The 20878-nt window shown below is 56.6% G+C and overlaps 2 protein-coding genes across 3 annotated transcripts; both read right to left on the reverse strand.

Moving 5' to 3' along the window:
* Positions 1-1744: 1744 nt before the first annotated feature.
* On the reverse strand, positions 1745-6782 carry LOC103307353 (acetylcholinesterase-like). Of its 2 annotated transcripts, none has more exons than XM_065563216.1 (4): positions 6624-6782; positions 3692-5186; positions 2581-2744; positions 1745-2158 (listed from the first exon to the last, which is right to left on the reverse strand). In XM_065563216.1, exons 2-4 carry the CDS (start codon positions 5176-5178, stop codon positions 2091-2093), a joined length of 1719 nt encoding a protein of 572 aa, XP_065419288.1. In that variant the 5' UTR covers positions 5179-5186; positions 6624-6782; the 3' UTR covers positions 1745-2090. The 2 variants fall into 2 exon arrangements, with proteins under 2 accessions (XP_065419288.1, XP_065419287.1); XM_065563215.1 differs by having other exon boundaries at positions 1745-2155; positions 2578-2744.
* A 1238-nt stretch (positions 6783-8020) lies between these two features.
* Positions 8021-13065, reverse strand: LOC101941289 (acetylcholinesterase-like). The gene is made up of 3 exons (XM_065563227.1): positions 11558-13065; positions 9525-9691; positions 8021-8243 (listed from the first exon to the last, which is right to left on the reverse strand). Exons 1-2 carry the CDS (start codon positions 13060-13062, stop codon positions 9538-9540), a joined length of 1659 nt encoding a protein of 552 aa, XP_065419299.1. The 5' UTR covers positions 13063-13065; the 3' UTR covers positions 8021-8243; positions 9525-9537.
* Between the last annotated feature and the right edge of the window lie 7813 nt (positions 13066-20878).

A 20878-nucleotide genomic window follows, 5' to 3' on the forward strand; every position in this document is an offset into this window, starting at 1 on the left:
AATACATGAATCTATGAAGCTATAAATACCCTGTGCGGAGGTGGGATGGATCCTGATGAACTGGCGTAAATAAGGACACTTTGTTCTCACAGTTAATGGGTTCGGCATAATCTGTTCCTGAGGGAATTAGGACACTGCCTCCCTCATATTTACCTGCTATTGAGTCAGTGGCAACTCTGGGGTGGCGCTAGGGGGCGCTGTGTTACAGGGATTGGGTAGGGGCTCAGTAGGGGGCGCTCTCCCTTCGCTGGCAGTGCTGACCCTGGTGCCTGGAGATAAAATGTAAAATAAAGACCCTGAATACACCAGATCCATCCCTGGTCCTATCCGCTAGACTCACTCCCCCCTCCAGAGCTAGGGAGAGAACCCAGGAGTCTGGGTTTCCAGGCCCCCACTGAATCTAGCTGTGGAGACTGATCCGTGCCCAGCAGTGATTGTTCTCTGTGTGGGCAGCTCCTATGAAATGGCTCTGCCCTGTCCCTCCAGCCAGCGCCCCCCAGGCGATGCTCCCTGCATGGCTGGCCACGGCACAGAAGGATAATGCCAGTCCCCAGCCCCCCTGTGACCAGTCAGGAGGGTGTGTCTTTCCCATCTAAGACCTCTGTACTCCCTGCCCTGGCTCTTTTTTTTTTTTTTTTTTTTTTTTTAAATGGAGATATCCCATCTCCTAGAACTGGAAGGGACCTTGAAAGGTCATCAAGTCCAGCCCCCCGTCTTCACTAGCAGGACCAAGTACTGATTTTTGCCCCAGATCCCCAAGTGGCCCCCTCAAGGATTGAACTCACAACCCTGGGTTTAGGAGGCTAATGCTCAAACCACTGAGCTATCAGAGAAGCCCAGCATGCCTAGGGTCTGACTCCCAGCCCCCTGCTCTTACCACTAGACCCCACTCCTCTCTCAGAGCTGGGGATAGTTCCCAGCAGTCCTAACTCCCAGCCTCTCCCCCCGGGCTCTAACCCCCTAGACCCCACTCCCCTTCCAGAGCTGGGAAAAGAACCCAGAAGTCCTGATTCCCAGCTCCACCACTCCCCTTTGAGAGTCAACAATAGGACCCAGGAGTTTTCACTCCCAGCCCCCTTTCCTGTGGGGAGGACAAGTGAGTGTTGAAGATGCTGAAATCAGCCCCCTGGTGTTGTGTCTGTGTCCTTCTAATGTGCCGACTCAGATGCACGCATACAGCTGCCCTGGAAATGACCGTGTCAATTAGTATCTCTGGTGGAGGGGGAGCTCTTCTTGGAGGACTCAGAGGTGTGGATGGGGATCGCCGGTCTCCGCCTGCCATGCTAGGGGTTACATGCTTAACGCAGGCAGCTTTTAGCAGGGGCTTGTCAACCTGGAGTGAGCAACCCGCGGTGCCGCTGAAAGAGGATGAATCACAGCCTCGGGTCCTCTCAGTCACGCACAGGCACTTCCCTGGCACGTCTCAGGTCAGCAACCCACCAGATCTCTGCTCGGCCATGGAGACGTCTGGGGTAACCCAGTCAAACTGACAGAACCTCAGATGGGGAAAAGTGGTGTCACTTCGCAATGTATAATGATGTGGGGGGCTGGGAGCCAGGACTCCTGGGTTCAATCCATGGCTTGGGGACGAGAGTGGGGCCCACTGAGTTGGAGGGGGCTGGAAGTCAGGACTCCTGGGTTCAATCCATGGCTTGGGGACAAGAGTGGGGCCTACTGGGTTGGAAGGGGGTGGGAGTCAGGACTCCTGGGTTCTTCTATCTCACTTGGTGACGCACATAATAAATAATAATAACAGAAGGCGTTTATTAAAGAAAGCAGCTACTAACCCAAACAGGCTTCTACACAGCTCTCGGTTTAGAGTGGTCTTCCTTGTTTACCAGGGACACCACATTGGCTGGAGCGATATGCTGCACACAGCGACATCTAATGGCTGAATTACATACTGCTAGGAAACATGCCTGGAAAGGTCGTCAATGCTAAGTGAATAGGATGATAGCCCCATCTAGTGGCCAGATTAATTACTACAGCAGCCGTCTACTGACTCCCAGCTGGGGGAATTACTCCCTTTGCTCAGCTGGTGGTAGGCATCTGGGATTTGATGCTGCAGGTCCTGGCTTCCTCTATGGGGCTCAGTTCTCCTTCTCTTCCTCATGTTCCTTCTTCCTTGAGGGGTCAGCAGTTCTGTGGGTCTCAGCTGGGGGAAGAAACGCAGATGTCATTCTGCCACTGAAAAGGCCCAAACAACCACAAACTGGGCTTGAGTTTGGGGCTGCCCCACAGCACGTGGGTTCTGGGGACCTCAGGGGATGGGAGAGCTCCCCACAGGTGTCTGCCCGTCTAGGAGGCGCGAGGATCATCCCATGTTCACATGAAAAGTGGCAAATGGGACACAAGGCGTTTCCCCTCTAGGGGATGCCAGCTGTAATCCATCCTCAGATCTAGGGGACTGGCTGGCTCAGGAGGGCAGGGAATGGCACAGAGGGAATTTTTCCTATAGGATGTGCCAGCTCCAATCTGGCCCCAGGATGGGGGCACTGGCTGCTTCAGGGGGACGGGGAATGTGATACGAGGCCTTTCCCCTCCAGCGCTGCATCCTCTTACCCTACTGATGCTCACCCATGGGGCTCGGCGTCTCTTTGAGCAGCGATGCCAAGAAGCCGCAGTGCTGGGCAGGAGATGTCCCCTTGGCCTGGGGTGGCTCTGTGTTGATGCGGACGAAGTTCTGCTCCTTGGAGTTGTAGAGGGGCCACTGCTCCTTGCTGCCCTCTGACCCTGTGGGGTTCCTGGGGGGAAATTGAACACGTCCCATGGAAGTTAGAACTGGACCTGGGGTGGGGGTGGGGGGTGGGAATGTGCTCCAATGGGAGTCTGACACCCAGATGCAGGAGTCCTTGGGAGTCAATCTGCAAAATCTGGCTCCTTTCCAAAATGGCCACCCTCAGTTAAGATGGCTGCCACCCCCTGTTCTTCTCAAAAGGACTAATACTCAGGGTGCCATTGTTCTCCATGAGACTGAAGCCATATGCTGCCCTCAGTGAAGATGGCTTTCCTTTTGTGCTCTCAGACATAGAATAGGCAGTGTGGGGAACAGTGCAACATAGCGAGAGAGGGAAGTACACTGTAGTGGTGGGGAAACATGGGGCCACAGACCTGGGTGGGAAGGAGGCTGAAGCCAGAGTTTGCCCTCAGTTAAGATGTCCATTGTCTCTTGTTCTTCCAAACAAGAGAAAGCCATGTGTTTCCCTAACTAAAAATGGCCACTTCCTTCTAATGTTCTCAATGGGATTGAAGCCACAGGTGGTGGTGGTGATACTATCAGGGTTTTCTGGGTTTGTAGCTTTGTTTTGGTCAGGGCTGGCCTGGGAAAGAGGAGCCAGCCAGGGGCTGTTATCTAAGCTACTTGTTTTCCTGCAGGAGCGTGTTCGTGTTCGTGTTGTTGTGTTTTCAAAATATCCATGTGAAAGAGGAAGGGGACTGTTACTAACTATGAATCATCATGTTTAAAATTTTGCCCCTCTCATAAAAATTTAGCTCTCCCTCCAGCCAGGGGTATAAGTTGGACCTATTGTGACCTATATTTAAGAAGGAACTCTTCTGAGACTTGGCTGCCAGACCACGTTGTGGACAACTGGCTCAAGGGGGACACTCGCTGTGCTGGTTTGATCACTGGGGCTGCGTTTTGGGCTGTTAGGACTCAGGGGCACGAGAGGATTCTGGGGGATTCGCTTACCCGCTCCTGGCAAACTCTGCCCAGTACCGCATCACCCTGCATCTCAGCCCGGTCTCGGCCTCCGTGAGAGTGTAGTTGGCACCCCATATGAACGCTAGGGTCCCGAAGAGGTAGGGCACCTCGGAGCCATGTGGCACCCCCATCCACTCAGGTAAAGACAAGCCAGGAATGCGGTGAGTGAAGTAGTAGGTGTACACAGGACTGCCGGCCTCCGCCTCTCGCCCAGCTACCTCGGCTACCGGGCACACAAAGAGGCGGTCACCGGTGGTTTGGTCCATGGCCCATAAGTACCGTGCCTCATCCTGCCTCTCCTGGCTGTACCGCCGTGCCACGATCTGCACGGCCTCTTCTGGGGCCCCTGGCATTCCCAGCCTCACCACCTGCAGCAGCTCTTCCCAGCCGATGTGGCTGGTGTTCTCCAGGCTGAAGTCAAGAGGACTGAATTTTAACATGTAGGCGCCTTCGTTGGAGGTGAACCCAGCCAGGATGGGCATAGGTTGGCCGTGCCCGGCCCTCAGCAGCCTTGGTGGTGTATCAGGGAGAAAATCCCCATCTGGTGTCGGCAGAAAGGGCAGCCCCAGCAGGTCCTTGTGGCGCAAGACGGAGAACTCGTGTTTGTGGAACTCCCCGGGTTCCTTCCCCTGCAGGCAGCCCACCAGGGCCGTGTCATCGCTATTGGCGCAGCCCAGCAGCTGGCCCAGCCTCCGGCCTCTCTCCTTGGCTTCCTCGAGGGAAATCCAAGCCCATGGTGCGGTGGAGGCTCCGCTCTGCAGCGCGGCGCGGGTGAAGAGGGCCCGGCTCCCCGCAGAGAGGAGGTGGAAGCTGACTGAGGAACCGCCAGCGCTCTGGCCGAAGAGCAGGAAACGAGCCGGGTCTCCACCGAAGGCAGCCGCGTTGTCCCGCAGCCAGCGCAGTGCCAAGCGCTGGTCCCACAGGCCGGCGTTCCCTGGGGTGGCTGGGGGCAGAGACAGGAAGCCCAGCGCCCCCAGCCGGTAGTTCATGGAGGCCACGATCACGTTCTCAGTGGCGGCTAAGAAGCGTCCGTCATACATGTCGAGGGAGGCTGCCCCTGTGAAGAACCCCCCTCCATGGATCCAGATGAGGACGGGGGCCGTCCCGTTTGGCGGGGGATGGGGCACCCAGACGTTGAGGAAGAGGCAGTCCTCGGACTGCGGTGTTTTCGGTGTCCAGACATTAGCCTCAGGGTGACCAGTAAGCAAAGGCTGGTGGCAGGCATTGCCAAAGCCGGTGGCCTCCAGGACGTGGCTCCAGGGCTGGTGGGGAAGCGATTTCTGGAAGCGCAAGGCCCCCACGGGGGGCTCGGCATAGGGGATGCCCAGGAAGGCTGTCACTGTGCTGGAGCCGGCCTGGAGGCGCTTGCCCCGGATGGGGCCGCTGGTGGTGAGCACCACGGTGCCGTCGTCATCGGAGCCGGAGCTGGAGCCCGGCAGGGAGAGGAGGAGCAGGCAGGGGAGGAGTCCCAGCATCGCGGCAGCTGGAAGGGAACCGCCCCCCAAGGGAGTTACAGGGGAAGAGCCATAGGGCCTTTCCCCTTCAGCCATTGCCAGTCCTGATCTGATCCAAGCCCTCCACCAACCAATGGGGACAGATAGTTTCCTTTGCTGTCCTTGTTCCCCTTTAGCAAATACAGCCCCACCGGTCATTCGCCCTAGCGTGCTGAGTCTTTTGCTGAGCTCACCCTGGTACGTCCTTCACCCCAATGCGGGTGAGAGCGCCCTTCCTGCCCTGGGAGAACGAGTCAGGACGGGAGGGCAACCGTCGCATTCCCCCACCCCCTACTGGTAGAACCCCGGAGTCCTGGCTCCCAGCTCCCCCACTTCTAACGACTAGATGCCCCTCCCCTCCCAGAGGTGGGGATAGAACCCAGGAGTCCTGACTCCCAGCCCCCTCTGCTCTAACCCATGAGACCCCACTCCCCTTCCAGAGCTGGGGATAGAACCCAGGAGTTCGGGGCATGGTCATCTCACACAGTGGCGTCACGAATTGTACCCCTGAGCCCAGCAGCTGTGGGACCCGAGATACCAAGGCAGCAGAGAGCAGAGAAACCAGACAAAGTAGAGGGAATGGGGGGACAGCGACAAACAGGTGATCCAGACCTGGGCGGGAAGCTGCAGGGTCTGTGTGGACGGGCACAGGATCTAGTGAGTTGGGGGGTCAGGAATCCTGGGTTCTAGCCCCAACTCTGGCAGGGGAGTGGGGCCTAGTGGGTTAGAGCATGGGGGCTGGGAGTCAGAACTGGAGAGGCAGGTTTGGAGCATCAAACCCCTGTTGGAAATGCATCTTGTGTGAGCAACGGGAAATATAGAATCCAGGCCCAAGGTGGGGGAGTGGCTGGGTTGGGGGGCAGGGAATGGGACACAGGGTCTTTCCCCTCCATGGGGGCACTGGTTGTGGTCTGCCCCCAGTGTGGTGAAGGGGACATGGGGCCTTTCCCCTCCAGGGGATGCTGGCTCTGATCCAGGCCCAGATCCCCCTGCCCCTGTCTCTGTATATTGGGGTAGAAAGAAGACTCCCCCCCTTCCCCCCATGTGTGTGGGGTGACTGTCATGTGCACTGCCAGCTGGCCGGGGAAGGAACGTGTCCCTGTGCTTTGTATTGTATAAGGGCCTGCAACTGTCATCAAGAAACCACCGATTTTCTTGGGCACCCTGGAGAATACGGTTCTTCCTTGCTGTCCATTGAGCACCAACAAAGAGGGCAGTGGGGTCTAGAGGGTTGGAGCAGGGGGGGCTGGGAGCCAGGACTCCTGGGTTCTATCCCCAGCTCTTGGTGTGGGGTCTGAGAACTCGTGTATTGGACGGGTAATCCGCAGGGCAGATCCAATATGCAGCCCTTGACCCCGCATCGTTCCCTCCCTTGACCCCTCTCTCCCTCTCTCGGAGCTGGGGGTTCAGCGGCAGCACAGACTCACCTGTCCGTCTCCCCAGTGCAGTTGCAGCTTTGTGGCTCTCACTGCGGCTCACGGTTCAGCAAACGGGGGACGATGGATCTGACTGGACGGCTCCAACCCAGAGACTAACAGCCCCCGTGGTTTATTGATCCTGAGAGCAGTGACCTTGCTGAGCTCAGCACATGCATGGGGGAGGGGGGCATGGGCCGGCTGGAGGGAATCCAGGGCAGGGGCCAAAGGCTTCGATACGCAGCGGAAAGGCTCCCCTGGCTGAAATGCAGCCACCTCTGGGGTGGGGCAGCGGATAGCATCCATCCAGCAGCGCCGCACTGGCATCGCTCCATCAGTGCCGAGATGCAGCGACCTCTGGGGTGGGGCACAGCAGCCGTTGAGCACACGGGAAGGTAACCTAATGGTTTAGGAGTCAGGGGATTGCATAGGAGCTGAGAAGGCAGAGTTCACCTCCCATGTCTTACTGGGGGTGAGGGAAGCGTAGGGGGTTCATTGATGCTGGAGAGGGGGCAAGCCTCATTGGAAAGACCTTGGGGAAATATATTTTCTGCCCCAGGCAGTACATGGCAGAGCAGCTGCCCCACCGCCAGCTGAGGTGAAGGATCGACTTCCTGCTCCAGCGGCTGGGGGGAAGGATGGGGGAGAGGGTTAGGGCTTGAAAGGTTTCAACCAAGCTATGTGTAACTAGTGCACGTGTGAGTTGATGTCTGCACTGGAGAGCCAGGTTTGGTGCTTCAAACCCTGCTTGGAAATGCATCTCGTGGGAGCAACGGCAAATATAGAATCCAGACCCTGGGGGGTGGGGAATGGGACATGAGGCCTTTCCCCTCCAGGGGATTCTCGTTCTGATCTAGGCTGTTGTCCCCCTGCCCCTGTCTTTGTATATTGGGATACAAAGAAACCTCCACCACCTCCCTGGCGTGTGTGGGGTGACAACTGGCCAGGTAGGAACTGTCTCTGTGGCTTGTATTGTATAATGGCCTGCAATAAAGCACTGATTTTTGAGATCCCTGAGTGTGTACGGCTCTTCTTCACAGTCCACTGAGCACCAGCATAGACAGGAGTGGGGTCTAGGGGTTAAAGCAGAGGGCTGAGACCCAGGACTCCTGGGTTCTATTCCCAGCTTTGGGAGGGGAGTGGGATCTGGTGGTTAGAGCAGGGCAGGCTGGGAGCCAGGATTCCTGGGTTCCATTTCTGGCTCTAGGTGAGGAGTGTAATCTCTGGGCTTCATCAACTGTCTGTTGAAACCCCAGAGCATCATTCACCTCCCCATGTAATCTGTGCCCCCCGTTATCTGGACACGGACCTCCCTGCCCCCAACACACACACACATACGCTCTCTCGCTCCCTCCCCACTGCTTAGGAGCAGCTAACCAATCTCGCACACCAGGGTAGTGGCTGTAGACTGAATATGCTTTAATGCACGGGGAGGCTACAGGGGGCGGTTTAGTCCGGCGACGACTGAGGGGTTTATCAGTGCGATTAATAAATCAGCAGCTGCTGCAGGCGCTAACAGGAACTGGATGCTGTCATCTGCAAGGAGGGTCGGGTCCCGCCCCGGCAGGGGAATTGTAATTGCTCAGCTCCTCATGTGTCACTTCCTGGGCCGCACACATCCTGGGTCTGCTCCTGCGGGATACATAGCAAGTGGGGTTAACAGCAGTGGGGATAAACTCAACCTGAGCAGGGTTTGGTGTGGTTGAAAGTGGGGTGGGAAACCTGCAGCTGAAACCTAGGTGCTGGAAGCCGGGGGCTCAGTAGGGGGTGCTGTCCCCTGGCAGTCAGTGCTGCCCTAGTGTGGCACTAGGGGGCGCTGTGCTGCAGGGAGCAGGTTGGGGGCTCAGTAGGGGGCGCTCTCCCCTCACAGTCCTTTCCGACTGCAATGCTACATTGTAGTAGTAGGGGACACTGTGCTGCTGGAGTTCCCGTGTTTCCCAGCATCTGTGACCCCAGGGTCCAACATGCAAGGTTCTGTTCTGCCTCCCATAAGAGGCCTGTGGCACATAGGTTTCTCAGTGTCTACTGGTTTCTCCTTCACTCCCTTGTTACACAGCAGCTGCGCCGCTCCCCAGAACCCAGCTGCGTTTCATTCTTTCAAAGCCTTCTATCACTTCCTTGCCCTTACTGGCCACCAGCCCCCATCCCCCTCTGTCTTTGGATCCATCCTGCCATGCTGACACAGAGCTGGTCTCAGCTGGCAAAGGTTTTACTGGTCTGTAACAGCCACTTCTGAGAGGCCTGACAAACTCACTACACCTAACACCCCGCTTTCATGGTATTTATCCATAAACTCCGTCATGTGAAGCTTCTGTTGTACCGAGCCCCGTAATCATTGCGAGATGTACGTAAGGGGGATGTTTAAGGAGCTGTGCTTAAGTACTGAAAATAGTTTTAGAGACCAAGGGAAAAGCAGAGTTCTGCTGGACAAAGGTTATGGCTTATTCGCCTGTCTACCTCGGTGCTCATGTAAATGAAGTTCCGTTTACATACGGCATCCATATGTGGACATGAAGTTAACACAGGAGAAAAGACACCGGCGAGTGAACCATGGGGCAGGAAAAGGGGGGGGGGCATCCTCACGCTGGGGACAAAATCATGCTTTTGGGGGGATATAAAGAGAAGAAAAAGGACAAAGAGGAAGCACCACTAGGTGGCGCTAGTACATAGTCTTCCAAAGTTCTTTAGTGTGCAAGCAAGTTTTGACTCTTCGGAAGACATGCTGTGGAGGTGTAATTGTAACATCCCATGTTCCCATGGGGTGAGGGGAATCGGATATGAGGCCCTTCCCCTTTGGGGGCGCTAGCTCTGATCCAGGTCCAGTGTGGAGTGGGGACTGGCTGGCTCGGGGGGGGGGGGGCATGCGGCCTTTCCCCTCTAGAGTTGCTGTCCTCTCACCCCACTGCTGCTCACCTGTGGCGTTCTGCTACGCTCTGGTCAGCCATGCCAAGAACCTGCAGTGCCGGGCAGGGGATCGCCCCTTGACCTGGGGTGGCTCCATGCCGATGCGGAAGAAGTTCTGCTCCCTGGGGTCATAGCGAGGCCACTGGTCCCTGCTGTTCCCTGTCCCTATGGGATTCCTGGGGGGGAAACACGCCCCACACGGGGAGGTGAATGATGCTCTGGGATTTCAACAGACAGTTGATGAAGCCCAGAGATCACACTCCCCACCCAGAGCCAGGCCTGGGCAGGAATGGGAACATGCTCTGCTGGAGTCTGACATCCCAGACCAAGGGGTCATTAAACTTGCAAAGTCTAGCCCTTTTCCAAAATGGCTACCATCCCTTGTTGTTCCCAATCAGAGTGAAGCCGCAGGCTGCCCTCAGTTAAGATGGTGGCTGCCTCTAATTCTCCTCACATGTGGTAACGCCACAGGTTGCCCTTTATAAAGATGGCTGCTATCTCCAGTTGTTCTCAAGTTTGAAGCCACAGGCTGCCCTAAGTTATGATGGCTGCCATTGGCCTACAGCCCTTGCATAAAGTGAGACTGCTCCTAGGAACGATGGCATGGGTGGCGGGTATCATAGGCTGCGGGAGGCTGAACCTCCCCAAACAGCCAGGCATGGCCCTGCCCATGCCCTGCCCCCAGTCTTCCCCCCCGCCCCCGCTTCCCACTCGGCATGGCTCCAGTCTCCCTGTGGGGTGGCTCCGGCTCAGGCCATGCCACCTGCTCTCCCGTCACCCTGGGGTTGAGGGTGCTCCAGGCCTTGGGGGCACTAGCCTGGGGCAGGGGCCAGCAGCTGCGGTGGGGAGAGCTCTGGGCATTGGTGGGGGGTTCAGAAGGGGCAGGGCCTCAGGTGGAAGGGGTGGGGCCGGGGGCTAGCCTCCCCCAGCTGGCGGTTCCCGTGCCACCCATGAATGATGGCCACTGTTTTCCGATATCTAAGCCCTAAAAGCTAGGCTGCCAGAGCTGACGGAGGAAGCTGTGCCGACCCAACTCCCAGTGTAGCTGCAGTTATGTTGGTGGAAGGAGGGCATAGGCGTCCACCTTCCCTCTTTTCTGTGGGTGCTCAACCCCCCGCTGGCCCCTAGCCCCACCCCCACTCCACCCCTTCCATGAGGCCCCACCCCTGCCCCTATTCCAACCCCTTCCCCAAAGTCCCCACCCCAACTCCACCCCCTCCCTGGCCCTATTCCGACTCCTTCCCCGAATCGCCACCCCGGCCCTGCCTCTTCCCCGCCTCCTCCCGTAAGCATGCCACCTTCCCGCTCCGCCCCCTCCCTCCTGGAGACTGCAAACAGCTGTTTGGCAGTGGCCGGGTGGGAAGCGCTGGGAGGTAGGCAGAGGAGCGGGGACCCGGCGCGCTCAGGGGAAGAGGTGGTGCTGGGGCGGGGAGTGAGGGGAGCTTGCTGCCAGTGGGTGCAGAGCACTCACTAATTTTTCCCCATGGGTGCTCCACAGAGTCGGTGCCTATGAAGGCTGGTGCTGGGAAGGCAGCGATTGTGGTTTGGGGAGGCAGTGTTCATACACCGGTGGAAAATCCCCTTCCCTCAAGGTAGGCCGTGTCTACACTATGGGGTGACTCCGGTCTAGCTATGGTGCTGTAGCCATGACCATACGGTCTTCGTAGCATAGGCATCCCCTGAGTTTGTGTGGAACAGCTGGGAAAGGGCAGGCAGAATTCTGAGATCATTGGCTACTAGCTAAAAACCATGTTTCCTTTAATGAGAATGCATGTGTTTATGGGATCACTGACATCCTGATGAGGGAAGAAGGGAATTATCCCTAACCAGGAATCAGGGGTCTCAGATTTTACATCCCCAAAGTAAGTTCAGCTCTAGGTCAGGGGCTTCAACCAAATAGATTAACTATTTTTCACAGGGACGCCTTCTTGCATGGCATTGAGCCGGGTCTTCCTGGATGTTGTGTTCACCTGGCCAAAGAGTTACAGCTTCTCTCATGGTCTGGCTCAGGGGCACAAGAGGATTGTGGGGGATTCCCTTACCCACTTCTGGCGAATTCCGCCCAGTACCGCATCACCCTGCGGCTCAGCCCTGCCTCGGCCTCCGTGTGCATGTAGTTGGTGCCTCTCACGGATGCAAGGGTCCCAAACATGAAGAGCAGATCAGAGCTGTGTGGTACCCCCATCCACTCAGGTGAAGACAAGCCACTGCTGCGGTGGGTGAAGTAGTAGGCATACACGGGATTGCCAGCCTCCGCCTCTCGCCCAGCCACCTTGGCTACCGGGCACACAATGGCGTAGTCACCAATGATTTGTTCCATGGCCCATCGGTACTGTGCCTCCCCCTGCTTCTCCCCCTCCTGCCTGTACTGCTGTGCCATGGCCTGGGTGGCCTTTTCTGGTGCCCCTGGTGCTATGAGCCTCACCAGCTTCAGCAGCTCATGCCACCCGATGGAGCTGGCGTTCTCCAGTTTGACGCTGGGGACACTGCCACTTAGCAAGTAGGAGCCTTCGTTGGCAGTGATGCCGGTCAGGATGGGTATTATAGGCTGGTCATGCTGGGCCTGGAGTAGCCTTGGTGGTGTATCAGGGAGGAAATCCCCATCTGGTGTTGGCGCAAAGGATATCCCCAACAGATCCGGGTACTGCAAAACAGAGAACTCGTGTTTGGGGAACTCCCCGGGTTCCTTCCCCTGCAGGCAGCCCACCAGGGCCGTGTCATCGCTATCGGTGCAGCCCAGCAGCTGGCCCAGCCTCCGGCCTCTCTCCTTGGCCTTCATGGGTGAAATCCAAGCCCATGGTACTGTCGGGGCTCCGCTCTGCATTGTGACGCGGGTGAAGAGGGGCCGGCTCCCTGGGGAGAGGAGGTGGAGGCCGACCGCCACAGCCCCAGCGCTCTGGCCAAAGAGCATCAAACGGGCCGGGTCCCCACCGAAGGCGGCTGCGTTGTCCCGCACCCAGCGCAGCGCCAGGCGCTGGTCCCACAGGCCGGCGTTCCCCGGGGCAGCCGGGGGCAGAGACAGGAGGCCCAGCGCCCCCAGCCGGTAGTTCATGGAGGCCACGATCACCTTCTCGGTGGCGGCTAAGAAGCGGCCACTGTGGAGCTCCACAGAGGTTGCACCCATATAAAACCCCCCGCCGTGGATCCAGACGAGGATGGGGGCCAGCACGGGAGGCCGTGGATGGGGCACCCAGATGTTGAGGAAGAGGCAGTCCTCAGACTGCGGCGTATTGACGAAGAAAATTTCGGCATCAGGGTAACCAGTAAGCGGAGGCTGGTGGCAGGCGTTGCCGAAGCCGGTGGCCTCCAGGACGTGGCTCCAGGGCTGGTGGGGAAGCGGTTTCTGGAAGCGCAAGGCCCCCATGGGGGGCTCGGCGTAGGGGATGCCCAGGAAGGCCGTCACTGTGCTGGAGCCGGCCGAGAGGCGCTTGCCCCGGATGGGGCCGCTGGTGGTGAGCACCACGGTGCCATTGTCATCGGAGCCAGAGCTGGGGCCTGGCAGGGAGAGGAGGAGCAGGGAGGGGACCACGTGGAGAAGTCCCATCATGGCAGCAGCTGGAAGGGATGTGTTGGAGAACTGTGTAATGAATTATGTTAGTCAAACGTATACTCAATAATGCGAGCAGCATTAATATTATATATATAACAGTATACGAAAATAGACGGGAATTTTTGCTTTTGCATGCGATTTTGATAATACGGTACTTTTGACTTTGCTGCGACCGTTTGCACGTCCAATAACTGGTTTGTGTAAAACCCTTAAGCTGTTCAAATAGCAGGATGAAGCAGAGGGTCAAGAGGGAGCTGTTAACGCCAGCTGGGCACGAAGAAGCAAACCACAGAAACAGAGCAGGAAGAAGCATGACAACTGTTGGAAGGTCAGAACCCCTGGCTGGTGCGTGGATGTGTAAGAGCAAGGCAGAGATGGGCTGGGAGCCAGAATATTAGACCTCCCAGCTGGCAGCCATTTTGGACACCCAGTGATAGCTGGTCCTCCAGCTGCTAGAAGGGCTGGGGATCAGCAAGGGCCAATCGAGACCCAGCAGGCTGAAATTAAAGGACCTACTGGCTGCTAGCATGGCAGTTCTTGGAGTTAGTGGAGTGAGCCACAAGTTGAGTGTGGCCCAGGCTGGGCCACCATCAGTGGCTGGTGTTCAGAGGGAGCCCTGCCGATTCAGTCCCCGAGAGGGGATTTAACTCTAAAGGTGTGACGGAATACACCCCTGCATTCACTCCCTTCACGTTATTGCAATAACCTTGGTGCAAAATATGCCGTGTGAGGTATCATTTGAAAAGGAATAACTCGCTGGTCAATAACGTCATGGTGAAATGTGTGTAGCAACATTTGGTGTAAAGTTATGAACATAAGCTGAAATCCGGTGTTTTTCAGACAAGTCTGGGGAGGGGGTAAACCTGTTTCTCAAGGACAAAGGACAAGGTGACACCCCAGCCAGGTATCATCAAAGCTGATGGGCCATCACCTGTCAAGTGGCCATTCTTTGGTAAGGAAGTGGTGTGTGTGTGTGTGTGTGTGTGTGTGGTAGGAACAAACAGATCTAATCTTAGCAGGCAACAGCAGGAAACCTCCTTCCCCTACCCTCAGACTCCATGCCTCCTTGCTCTCAGTTGGAGAGAACTTTATCTAGGAGTTACGCTCAGAAAAATACATTTCAGAGGGTGACTGAACTATAAAAGCGAGGGGCAAAACGACCCCCAATGCTATCTCTCCCTACCCATCTCTCTCTTTTCATCTAAGAAGACAAAAGAAACAGCTGTCGGGCTTTGGGAACAGATCCTGGCCTGAGAATCTGGCCAGCAATATACTGAATACAGGGACTTCACCTTGACCCAAGGCTAGTTTGTTGAGTTTAGAAAAAAATAATAGGAGTACTTGTGGCACCTTAGAGACTAACAAATTTATTTGAGCATGAGCTTTCGTGGGCTACAGCCCACTTCATCGGATGCATAGAATGGAACATATAGTGAGGAGATATATATATACATACAGAGAGCATGAAAAGGTGGGAGTTGTCTTACCAATTCTAAGAGGCTAATTAAGTAAGAGAAAAAACTTTTGTAGTGATAATCAAGATAGCCCATTACAGACAGTTGGACCAGAGGTGTGAGAATACTTAACATGGTGACATAGATTCAATGTTTGTAATGGCTCAGCCATTCCCAGTCTCTATTCAAGCCTAAGTTGATTGTACCTAGTTGTAAGATCTAATTGGTAGGACAACTCCCACCTTTTCATGAAGTAGGCTGTAGCCCACGAAAGCTTATGCGCAAATAAATTTGTTAGTCTCCAAGGTGCCACAAGTACTCCTGTTCTTTTTCTTGCGGATACAGACTAACACGGCTGCTACTGTGAAACCTGAGTTTAGGAAGTGTCTTATCTTTGTTTTTCTTGTAGCCGTTCCTGACTTCATGCCTCATCACTTAAAATCTGTCTCTTTGTAGTTAGATAAACTTGTTTTAGTCTTTAATTGAAACTCACCCAGTGTTGTGGATCGTTCGGGTAACTCCCTTTAAGGTAGCAGATCCCCTTAGAGAAGCAACAGATCTAAAATAAAAACAAATAAATTAATGAAGATAGCCTATCCTAGAACTGGAAGGGACCTTGAAAGGTCATCAAGTCCAGCCCCCTGCCTTTACTAGCAGGACCAAGTACTGATTTTGCCCCAGATCCCTAAGTGGCCCCTCAAGGATTGAACTCACAACCCTGGGTTGAGCAGGCCAATGCTCAACCACTGAGCTATCCCTCTCCCTGAACTGTCCAGGAGAGGGCTGGACAGTGCAGAACACATGTTGGGGGTGAGAGGGGGGAGGGGAAATCCAGGACTAGGAGTGTGTTAGGGTCACTCTGCAAGTGGTAACCAAGGCTGGTGGAAGCCAGAGTGTGGCTGGTGTTTGTGGACAGGCTGCTGGGGTCAGAGTTGCTGGACCAGGGCTGTGGCTATACACGGACACTCAGGGTGTGACGTGCAGGGCCGGCTCTTGGCACCAGCAAACCAAGCACGTGCTTGGGGCGGCACATTTTCAGGGACAGCATTCCAGCAGCAAAAGCCTAGAGCCGGCCCTGGCAGCAGCAGCGCGTCGTGCGTGGGGGGCGCCCTTGGGCCACTGCAGTTCGTGCTGTGGGGGAGCAGCGCCTGCACCTTGTGGCTGGGCCGGGCAGGCTCTGAGTGGGGGACACTCGGGTTGGCGGCCGCCCTGCGGGGCACACGGAGCCGCCTGCAGGTGCCGCAGGGCGGCCGCCCCCCAGTGCCGCAGCCGGGGCTGGGCGAAGCGGCCTGAGCCGCCCGGGGACTGCGGCAGGGCGGCCAGAAGCAGCAGCAGCAGTGGGGCCATAGAGGGCGGGGCGCTGCCGTGCGGGGCCACATCCCGTTCTCTGGGGCTCCACTCCCTCTGGGGCTGCCCTGCCCCGGCTCCTCAGCCCCCTGCCGGGGCAGTTCCCCGGCTCTGCCCTCCCGGGTCCCGGCCGGTCCTGGAGGTGGGAGCCCTGGCTGGAGGGACCCTGGGCTGAGGCGCGGCCCGGGAGCCAGGGCCGGCTCTAGGCACCAGCGCTCCAAGCATGTGCTTGGGGCAGCACTTTCCAAGGGGCGGCACTCCAGCCCCCCCCGCCTTTTTTTTCCTTGGGGCACAAAAAGCCGGAGCCGGCCCTGAACCAAGATGTTCCCTGTCAGCTGAGGCTTTCAGGCTGCGCTGGAACTGACGCTGCAGTTCTGGCTGCAGTCGCTAGATGGCGCTCATGGCAGCCGGAGTCGCACAGGCTGGACGGCAGTTCCGGCTGCCCGGCCGCTGGAGAGCCGGAGCGTCATCCCCGGAGCTGAGCCCGGCTGCGGCGGCGAGAGGGGCTCAGCTCCGGGGGATGATGCTCCGGCTCTCCAGCGGCCGGGCAGCCTGACCTGCAGCCCAGCCTGGGGGTGAGGAGCCGGGGAGGGGGGAGGGAAGTGGGGCCCGGGATGCAGGGAGGGGTCCTGCTGCCGCTGCTGCTCTGAGTCTCCCCAGGGCGGCGCGGCGTTTCCCCGCCCGAGGGGGCTGTGCAGGCGCCGCCGGGCTGGGCAGGGGGCGGATCCCGGCTCGCACGCTGACAGGGCGAGTGGCTGGGCAGCCCGAGCTGCCAGGGAGCTGCCACAGCCCCCTCCTGCCTCTGGACCCAGCCTGTCGCGCACCTCCCCCGCCTCAGCCCCGCGCTGCCTGCCCTGGGCGGGGAGAGGCAGAGCCCGGCTCCGAGCGGGGCAGTGGGGGATACTGCCCTGCCGGGGGACCCCCGCGGCTCGCGCTCCTGGGGGTCAGTGTCTGTCCTCTCGGCTCTGCCTGCATGGGGCTGGGGAAGCAGCTGTCAGCACCTGCCCCTCTCAGCCCTTGCACCCCCCATCCCGCTCGCAGCCCCTCCACTTGTACCTCGCCCATCACTCCTTTGCCGCCCCCTTTCCCCTTGTACTCTCCCTTCACCCGCACCTCTCCCCTTTTCCCCCCCCAGCCCTCTCCTCCCGCACCTCCCCCCTTCCCCTGCACCTCTTCTCCTGCAACCCTCCTGATACCCCCTTTCCTCCTCCACTCTCTTCCACGAGTACATCACACCCCGCCTCTCTGCCAGTGTAGAGCCCCCAAGCACCCCCACACCCGCTCCTTTGCCTGAACCCTCTTTACTAGCTCCCCATCCCTTTCTGGGTACAAGGTTTGAGGGTTAGTCCCTATGCCTTCCATGTGCATTTGGAGCACTAAAGATGGAGTTGCGGGGGCGAGATTTATACTAAAGTGAAATAAAAATAGGAGAAACGGTTTGATTGGGGATTGCTGTAGTGAACAAGGAGGTCATGTTTGGTGGGGGGAGCTCAGGGCTGTGGCAGCAGGGGTGCAGGTGGGTGGGGAAGAGAGAGCCCAGGGCTGGGGTGTCAGGGGGTGCGGGTGGGGGAGGGTACGGGGAGGGGTGGGGAAGAGCCCAGGGCTGGGCTGAGGGGCAGCCAAATTTTTTTTTTGCTTGGGGTGGTAAAAAACCTAGAGCCGGCCCTGTACAGATTAACACGGCTACCACTTTGAAACCTGTCTGGAGACACCGCCGCTGCCCAGCTCCCTGTAGCATCTGCAGACTTCTGGAGGTCTCCTTTTCAAATCCTGCCCATGCTGCAGCCATCTTAGGTTGTGAGAGCCGCTCCAGGCGAGATCCTGGTTCTGACAGCATGTGGTTGAGTCATGAACATTAATGATAGCTCTGGGCATCTTTGTTCCTCCTGGGAGTGGAAATTGCCCTAAGGTCCTGGGCTGCTGCTTATCCTCATTTGGCAATTGGGGTTTTGTTTTTTCTAGTTGCTACCACTAGTCACTGTTGACCCAAGTTGGGTGAGTCATTGCAGAACGCTGACTTCATACTACTTTGGCTTGACAGAAGTCAATGTTTATTTCTTTATAATTTTGATGGATAATATCGAAGTTCATTTTAAAGGATTTTTCAATTTTTATTAATTTCAACTTTTGGGAAATTCTGGGGGCAGGTCAGACAATTATTTAATGGCAGGTGAGAGCCAATAAATTAGTTTCATGAACTGTAAAAACATCAATTGTCAACCTCCCCCTCAAAAAGGTTGCAGTGTCATTTTCAAGCGGGATTTTCCTTTCTTTGAGTATCTGTAAATTTCATGGATTATCAATGGAAATATTTTTCCGTTAGATTGTGTGTGCGCAGTGAAATTGATGTTTAGTGACCTGTAGCGATGTATTCTAATCCTTCCAAGCCTAATATCACTACAGAAGATTTAGCAACAGAGGAGGGGAATTTCTGCTGCGTGGGATTGCGGGGAACTGGCAGAGCTGTCGAGGGGTGGGGTTGGGGGGAAGCCCAGAGCTGGGAAATCTAGGGGCTGTGGGTCAGGACCTGTGGGGAGTGGAGAGAAGTGAGGGCTTGGATGGGGTGGGGGCTGCAGGAGGGGACTGATTGTGATCAGCAGAACTGGGGGAGCGGGTTGGAGCCCAGAGTACAGCGACCAGACAGCAAATGTGAAAAATTGGGACAGGGACTGGGGGTAATAGGAGCCTATATAAGAAAAAGACCCCAAAATCTAGACCCTCCCTATAAAATCGGGACATCTGGTCACCCTAGCCCAGAGCTGTGATTGCAGGAGGATGCAGATTGGGATTGAGGGGCTTTGGTGGAGCTGTGGGGAGTAGGGGAGCCCAGGGCAGTGAGGGGATAGCTGGGGGCTTGTGAGTCAGGAGTGAATAGATAGCAGGTGAATTTTTTTCCTGGGGCTAATTTAATGCATCCTCATCCTGTTTGTTTTTCTGTTGATCCAAACAAGTCACATGTTGGGTTACCTGCTGGCTTGTGTGTGTGTGTGTGTGTGTGTGTGTGTGTGTGTGTGTGTGTGCTCTCCCTGCGCTGTGCAGATCTGTGCAGATAGCTGGTTTAGCAGACCTCGATAGCACTACCCAGCATTGTCAAGTGCCGAAGGTTGGAGCGTCATTAGTAATGCCATTCAGGCCACTCGGTGCTTCCGGCCTTGAAGCTGCAATGTCATTCGTAGGCAGTGCAGCATGTTCATTCAGCAGACCTCGATCTTGCTCGTAAACAAGGACCACCGGCTCAGTCCGGTGGCAAAGGTGCTCGTTAAAATGGACTCCGCTTAGTCAGTGGCAGCACATTCCTCTGCCCCTATGCTGGACAAAGGGTTAAGGCCGCGACATTTATAGGCTGAGGCAAAAAACGGGAATATACAATTTACGTATTTCATGACCTCTGTTTCCTACCTCGCCGTGTTCCTGATATCTTGAACAAAAAATCTCTATTCATTGTTCTGTGACACCATCTTATCTTGTACCGGATTGGGATGTCTCTGTACTAGCTGGAATATATTTACGTAAATGCCTAGTGCCTACAATATTACCAACAACATTGCCGAGTTCATGTACTGGACAGTGAACTTCTGACCATCTGCTTTAATACATGACCTGACTTTAGTTCACAGCCGCTGATTCAGGCCTCAGATGGTGCAGTAGGCCCAGTGCTCCTGCCTTTCTCCAGTACACCCTGTATAATTCCCCTCTGGGAAACTCCCACCCAGGGAGGGGGGTTCCTAGGCCTCAGAACTGGATCTATTTACACGGGGAAGCGGTCGTCAATCTGCGCTGGGGAGTTGTCTCTCCCTGGCCCAGTGTCTGCCAGTGACGCGGAGACGGCCAGTATGGCCGGGGCTCTGCTCCTTGCAGCTGCTGCCCTGTTGTGCCTTGGGTTGGCGTAGGTTGGAGGGAGGGGTGGCATGGCTCAGCCCATGCTGAGACTTGGGGACAGCTTTGCCTGTCTTGGCCCCTAGGGCCACCAGGGGGATTCTGCTGCAGGGTGTACCCCACAGGGCTGTGCTGGCTGTAGGGGGGCAGAGGGGAGGGGGTTGTCTGCTGCTCCTGGGGGTTTTCATCCCCCTCCCCCAGGGCTGGGGGGTGCAGCAGGGTCCCCCTCCCCGCCAGCCTGCACTGGGCAGCTCCAGGGGCTCTTCACCCCCAAAATGCCCCTTCCCAAGCGGGTGCTGCAGGGGGGAGGAGCAGAGGCACCATTATGTCCCCATTGCTCACAGGAGGGGCGGGGGAGGAGGGGGCAGAGCTTCCCAGCTCCTTCTGCTCCACCCTTCACTCTCCCATGAGAACAGCTTCAGGCTGCAGCAGTTCTGATTGGTTACACTGCCCTGGGAGGTGGGCAACTGGGGTGAGCAGCCAATCAGAGGACTAAAATAATGTAAGGTCTGGAACTTCTTGGGACATCATCATGAGACAGGCTCCAGCCCCAGCTCAAAACCCATCCCTGGTGGAAAAACCGGTGGCACGGCAAGGAGCCTATGCGGGGCTGAGCCGGCTAGGAGATGCCCTCAATGCCTGCTGTGATGGAACCTGTCCTCACCACCTCCCCAGCTGACTGTGCGCGCTACAGCCACCTGCGCTGCACCTTTCAGGGAGTGATGGACCACAACACGGGGATGCAAAGCCACCGCTCCGACACCATCCACAACCACAGCTGCTGCAGCCACAAGGATTTCTGCAAGGAGACCCCTCCCTGTACAATCTTCCCTCGTGCCTCAGATGATGCCTTAAGCCTTTGTCCACAGCCCTCACCCTAATATTGATGACTGAACCCTACCACCCCATCCTTAAAACTGATACCTTAACCCTATGCCCACAGCCCTAACCCTAATACTGACACCTTAATCCTATGACCATAAGACCCCAACCCTAATTCTGATGCCCTAAACCTATGACCATAGCCCTAACCTTAACACTGAAATCGTAACCCTATGTCCATAGCCCTATTGTAACACTGACACCTTAATCCTGTGCCGAAACCCTAACCCTAAAATGGAGACCGTAACCCTATG

The sequence above is a fragment of the Chrysemys picta genome, chromosome 12 (assembly GCF_011386835.1).
Source record: "Chrysemys picta bellii isolate R12L10 chromosome 12, ASM1138683v2, whole genome shotgun sequence".
NCBI classification, from domain to species: Eukaryota; Metazoa; Chordata; order Testudines; family Emydidae; genus Chrysemys; species Chrysemys picta.